This window comes from Lotus japonicus, chromosome 6 (genome assembly GCF_012489685.1).
Source record: "Lotus japonicus ecotype B-129 chromosome 6, LjGifu_v1.2".
NCBI lineage: Eukaryota > Viridiplantae > Streptophyta > Magnoliopsida > Fabales > Fabaceae > Lotus > Lotus japonicus.
This window is the reverse complement of record NC_080046.1, coordinates 10181633-10187744: the sequence shown is the minus strand read 5'-3', so window position 1 is coordinate 10187744 and position 6112 is coordinate 10181633. Positions and strand designations below refer to the sequence as shown.

At 31.2% G+C, this 6112-nt stretch overlaps 1 protein-coding gene across 1 annotated transcript; it reads right to left on the bottom strand.

The window, feature by feature from the left end:
* Window positions 1–715: 715 nt before the first annotated feature.
* Window positions 716–3305, bottom strand: LOC130725864 (transcription factor MYB20-like). The gene is made up of 3 exons (XM_057577053.1): window positions 3017–3305; window positions 2304–2433; window positions 716–1652 (listed from the first exon to the last, which is right to left on the bottom strand). The coding sequence occupies exons 1-3, from the start codon at window positions 3147–3149 to the stop codon at window positions 953–955; spliced, it is 963 nt and encodes a 320-aa protein (XP_057433036.1). The 5' UTR covers window positions 3150–3305; the 3' UTR covers window positions 716–952.
* Between the last annotated feature and the right edge of the window lie 2807 nt (window positions 3306–6112).

The following is a 6112-nucleotide window of genomic DNA, read 5'->3' as shown; positions in this document are numbered from 1 at the left end:
ATTTGTATTCTATGTATTCATAGAGATATGCTTAGATGACAAGAAAATTAATTAACAAACCCTCTAGCTACAAGTAAACACTTTAAATAACACTAAAATGCTTTATTACACATAATGACATTTAATCACTTAAAGTTAACAAATAAACAACCAATTTAAGCAAATTTTAAACCATTCCAAGTCCTTGACATGCAATGTTTCACCAAACTACTAATATTATATTCTATTGGGGCAAATAATATTATACTATCTCAATGATTAATATGATGTATTGTTGGACCCCCTCATGTGACTATTACTCCTAGTTTTAATAGTATGTTTAGATTAACTCTTTAAGCTTAAAATTAATTCTAAAACTGAAAAACTACACAAAAACTCTGAAAACTATACAAAAACTCATTTCATTTCTTAAATTAATTCTCACTTTAAATCAATTACAAAAGATTTCCAAAGATTACCACAAAATTTAACAGAAGAGGAAAAACATCCCTCATGTAGATTGTTTTTCTCCTAATGTAAGAAAAGATAAAATTTCACTGAAACTCAAAACCAACATTAAAACTTGTTTTTTAAATTGATTCTCACTTTAGAATTAATCAATTGTAGAAAGATTTTCAAGGATTACTCAAAATTTAACAGAAGAGTTAAAACACCCCTCATTTCGATACATTTTATTTCTAATCTACAATGTAGGAAAATATAAAACTTCATTCACTTGACAAAAAGAACATAAAATTTCCAGTATAACCAAGTATGCCTTCACCAGCAGAAGCAACAAATGGACACGCCTGCACTACCATATACATATTTCTTTTCCCTTTATTATAAGGTGAAAAGTGGATAAAATAAAAACTAATTACTAGACAAGAGTTTGGGTTCTTTTCAAATCATGATTCATCTACTGTTTATTCTTTGCAACAACTACAACCAAATTACAAGTAATATTTTCAAGTCAAAACAATCCATTCGCCCAAGATTCTGAATCCATGACCATTCTTGGATACTGATTGAGAGGAGCATCAAACACTTGTTTCTTGTTACCATCATCATCTTCATTAATAAGAAACTCCAAACTTCTAATAAAGTCATCATCCCACAAGGCCATGCTGGTGTTAATGCTGTTGATGTCATTGCAATTTTCAATATTAGACCACTCAAATTCTGGGAGAACAAGGTCTTCAAGGAAGTTATTGGATGAATTTGAAGCAGAAGAAGATGATGAAGTGCTGGTTTGTGAAGAAGAAGGAGCACAAGGAACTAGAATCTCATCAGGTTTTATAATTGGAACTTCATCTGTGCAGAATCCATTCATTATTTCCATTGAATCAAATAGAGGTGTCATGATCATTTGGTCTTCCTCTTTGGATTCAGTGATGGTTGATGACTCAATTGAATTCTCTGGTTTCTCTAAGTCCTTATTTTGGTGATTTTCATGTTCAAATTTGGGGTCCAATTCATCTGGGGAAGAAGGTTGTTTTTGTTGTTCTTGCAATGGTTGCTCTTGTTGTGTGTGTGCTTTAACCTCAGAGAGTGACTTATGGGTAACAGGATCAATTCCCAATTTTTTGAGCTTTTTCTTTATGTGGGTATTCCAGTGGTTCTTGATCTCATTATCAGTTCTTCCAGGGAGATGAGAAGCAATCTTAGACCATCTGCATCAGAAGAAAATATAGAAAGAAGAAAAAAAGTTAAAAAAAAGAAAACAAGAACATCAGTAATCATTGGAGTAATCCTAATCATTTTTTTTAACAAATGAAAGATTCCATGATGAGGTTTATGTGAGTAATGGGAACATTTGAAAAAGAATTACGACTTTATCAATGTCAAGGGAGCTAGCTAGGGAATAAGAAAAATATTTGGCAAAAAGACAAACTTGGTCATCGTTTACTATTTCTATATTATATTAAGAATTTTCCCTTTGCAGCCAACTTTAAAGAAGAGCAATCATGCATAGTACTTTTTATATTTCCTTAATAAAACTCAGAAAGAAAGTATAAAAGAGAAAGAGAAGACTTGGTCTACAATTTTTACACGTCTATTTCATTTCATGTAAATATTTTTTGGGACCATGTTCTCTTTATGTGATCAATAAAATAAAGGACCACTTGAAGAGCGTGTAGTATTGAAATGATGACTTCAATAAGTTATTCTTTCTGGTATGATTTAAGAGGTGTCAATTTAAATCATTGTCTGAGATAGAAAAATAAAGGCACTGTCAAGTTTGTGAAACAGTGAAATATTATTCCATAAAGAATAGCAAAACATGCAGAACAGAGGAAACAGAGAGAAACAGGGGAATGAACCTGTTTCCAAGTTGAGCATGGAGATCAATGACCATTTTCTCTTCATATTCTGATAGAAGGCCTCTCTTTAGGTCAGGCCTCAGGTAGTTAGTCCATCTGAGCCTGCAACTTTTCCCACACCTTAACAATCCTACATGAAAAACTTCAATGATTACTTTCTAGTTTCAGTTAATCACTTAAATGAAAAATCCAATTGAACTAGTTGAAACTTTATTCCAGTTAATCAAGTCCTCAAAAAACGAGATTAAGGTAATAACCATTTCAATCTCTAGTATTTATTATTGCTTCCTTGTAATTCAAATGCAGAAACTTGATAAAAATAATGTTTACAAGGAAAAATGAACATGCATGTTTTAATGTTTAGATACACAGTGAAAAATTACAGAATAGGCAAAAATGATAGTTGAAAGTTGCAAAAACTAAGAATTTTTTTTTCTATCGACATGAATTTTGGCTTTAATGTCATTTTTTACTGTGTATCCAAACATGTATTATGTGAATTTTGATTGCTTTCTATCCTTGAGAATGGAAAGAAAATGAGCACAGCAGGGACAAAGACCAAAGTCCATTTCCCCTAAACGCAAATTTATGAAACACATCAATGTTTTCATTCCCATAGAAGCATGACCATTATAGTGTTTTCCTGCCCACAGTGATCATACTTGACTCGAACAGAATAAAAAAGAGACATGCAAGAAGAAAAGGAGCAAGACCTGCCAACTTAGGGACAGCTCTCCAGCAACATTGGCCATTAGTGAGGATGAAGTTGATGAGCTTCCTATCCTCCTCTGCAGTCCATGGCCCTTTCTTCAACCCAACTTTGTCACAACAAGGTTGCCTTCCCATTTTTTTTTCCTCTCTAACAAAATGGGAAATGCCAAACAACAAACAAAGTCTAAGATGATCCTCCAAAACTGATATTGAGAGATAAAGAGAGAGAATAATAAAGAAAGAGAGAAAGAGAGTTGAGAAAGAGTTCCTAAGAATATACAAGATAGGATAGAGCTTCACCACCTACTTATTTATATATAGAATTTAGCTCTCTATGCTCTCTCCTAAGTCTTTGAACCCCACTAACGCAATTGGTCTTTTGTTATCTACTTTACTTCTTTGTTGTTGTTTTTTGGTTATTAATTGCACTCAAGTTTGGTTTTTTTGATGGTAATCTTGTGGTTAATTTGTTTTGGTGAACACGGACACGTGTTATTCAGGGAGGCAACACGGCCCACACGTGCTGTGTCTCTGTCAGAAAACGCCGTCTCATCGAACTCCTTTGCTTGGGTTTGAAGCGTGAGATACTCCACTAACTTCACCCTCCCCCTTTTTTCTGAATACCACATGTATATATTACATTTCAGTTTTAATTATTATATTTTATTATTTATTATTTTATGAATTCATAACTAATTTTTCGTTCTCATGAAATCATGGGTTTTTCTTACATTTGTAACATGTATTGTGAAATTTCATATTAAATTAGAATTAGTTAAATTTTTAGTGATGGTCATTTTTTATATAGTTTTTTTTATTTATATTATTAGACTACGAGGTTGTATTGTATGAGAAAGATATTCTTATATGAAAAAACAAGAATAAATCATGACCGTTAGATCTAATCTTGAATGGTCAAGATTAAAATATGAAATCATGTGACATTTTGAAAAAGTCACATGACATTTTTAAGTAGTTATGCGAGCATTAAATTATTTTAATCTCGACCATTCATGATATGATCTAATGGTCATAATTTATTCTCATTTTCTCTTGTGATACATCCCCATTAAACTACATAATTATTTCCTTTGTTAATTTTATATATAAGTCACTTTTACCTAATTTTCTAGATTTTATGAGAAATAATCACTAGTATTGATATATTTGTAACTAAATTTATTGACTTTATAAATTAACAGAAAACTTACAAATTCGACGGATATTTATCTCAAATTAATTATTTGCTTGTTCTCATGAATTTATCTCTCGAATTTCATAATTTTTGAAATTTCACTATCTCTTATATTAAATTTAAGGATAAATTTGAAAAAAATTAATTAATGATTCCAAAATATAATATTAAGTATTAAAAAGTGACAAATATACAAGAAAATTCCCAAAAAATGAAGGAGAGGGAGTATTCAACCAAAATTATTATAATCTATTTTAACTAATACAAAACTTTAAGAATTTAATGTGTATGCATGCTCAGTATAAATGTTCATTAAATAGAGATTCGTCGCCACTTTAAAAAAGAATTTTTTTTATTTAACTAAAATACAAAAGAGAATATAATTTCTTTTGAATCCGAGACATTCGAAAGTTGGAGATCAGTGTAAATAACTTTTATACAAACAATGCATCAAAATTAAATTCTAACTTCAATCAACCAATTTAGAATATAAATAGATAGCTCAAGTGGTATGAGCATATGGGTTGAGTATGGGAAGGTTCAGGGTTCAATTTAGGGGTGGAAATAGGCCGAGCCGAGCCAAGCTTTGTGTGGCCTAGGCCTGGCCTGCATTATCTTTTCGTGGCCCAAGCCTGGCCTGTGGCCTATCAATAGGCCAAATTTTGTGGCTTGGCCTGGCCTTTTCTAAGGCCTGACCTGGCCTACAAGCCTGCTTAAAAGCCTATTTAATAGACAATTTTATCAAAAGAATAGGCTGGCGGGCTAATAAGTCTTTTATATATCATTGCACTTTCTTTTCAAATAAAAAAACCTGTATCATTGCATTTCAAAAACTAAATCTGTATCATTGAATATGTCTGGAACGTTTCTAATCTAGGTTAGGGTAGGGACTTTGGGTTTTCTTTTATACTAAACTATACATCAGTTTTAAAAAATCAAATAATATATTATTATATTATATTTATTTATATTATTAATAAAAATAATATATAAATAGGCCGGCCTGTTAGGCTAAATAGGCTTTTTTAATAGTTTGGGCCTGCCCTTTTTAGTTAAACAAGCTTTTAAAAAAGCCTAAGCCTGACCTTTTTAATAAACGAGCCGAGCTGAGCCGAGCCTCTAACGAGCCAAGCCATAGGCCCCTGACGAGCCGCCTGGCCTATTTCCACCCCTAGTTCAATTCTTGAAGGGTGAAATTTTTCTTTCCGATGCACCAAAAAAATGTGATTGGCTTTTAGTTTTTTTTTTTTTTTTATCAATTTTTTGTATTAGTTTTTAAGTTCTTTAATTATTGTTTAAATTCTTCAAATGATTAATGGTAAATAGTTGAATAGTGACCCATGAAAATTACTTTACCCCACCCAAATAAATTAATAGAATTGGTTATAAATAAATTTATAAATAGAATATGAAATTTTAAACTCATTTATCTGTCCTCGAATAATAGTTAAATGGTAAGAGATAGGGAATATATGAGTTTGATGAAAGATGTCAAGGGATCAATGATGCAATTTAGCTTTCTGATGTGAAAAAAAATCATTTATCTAAAATTTGAAAAACTATGGATTCAACACAAACTTTACTTATGGTTATTAATTACCCTTAACTTGATTATCTTAGAAAAATCTTTGAAAATTTGAAACTTTTAATTATTTCAGCCTGTATAATTTTATTTTTTATATGTATCAAAATCTATCCGTACTCCGATCCGTATATAGATTACACATTGCCATTAGTTCAATTTGAGTCTGTCGAATAAACTAAATTAATCCTATCGGTTGATGTGAATGACTCGGTGGTTAACTCAAACCTCCCCTGAAAAGACTGAAATATGATTTCTACAAATAACTGGAAAATTCCAAAAATGATTGGGAGCAGTGTAGTACCTGGTCTTTTCTCTCTT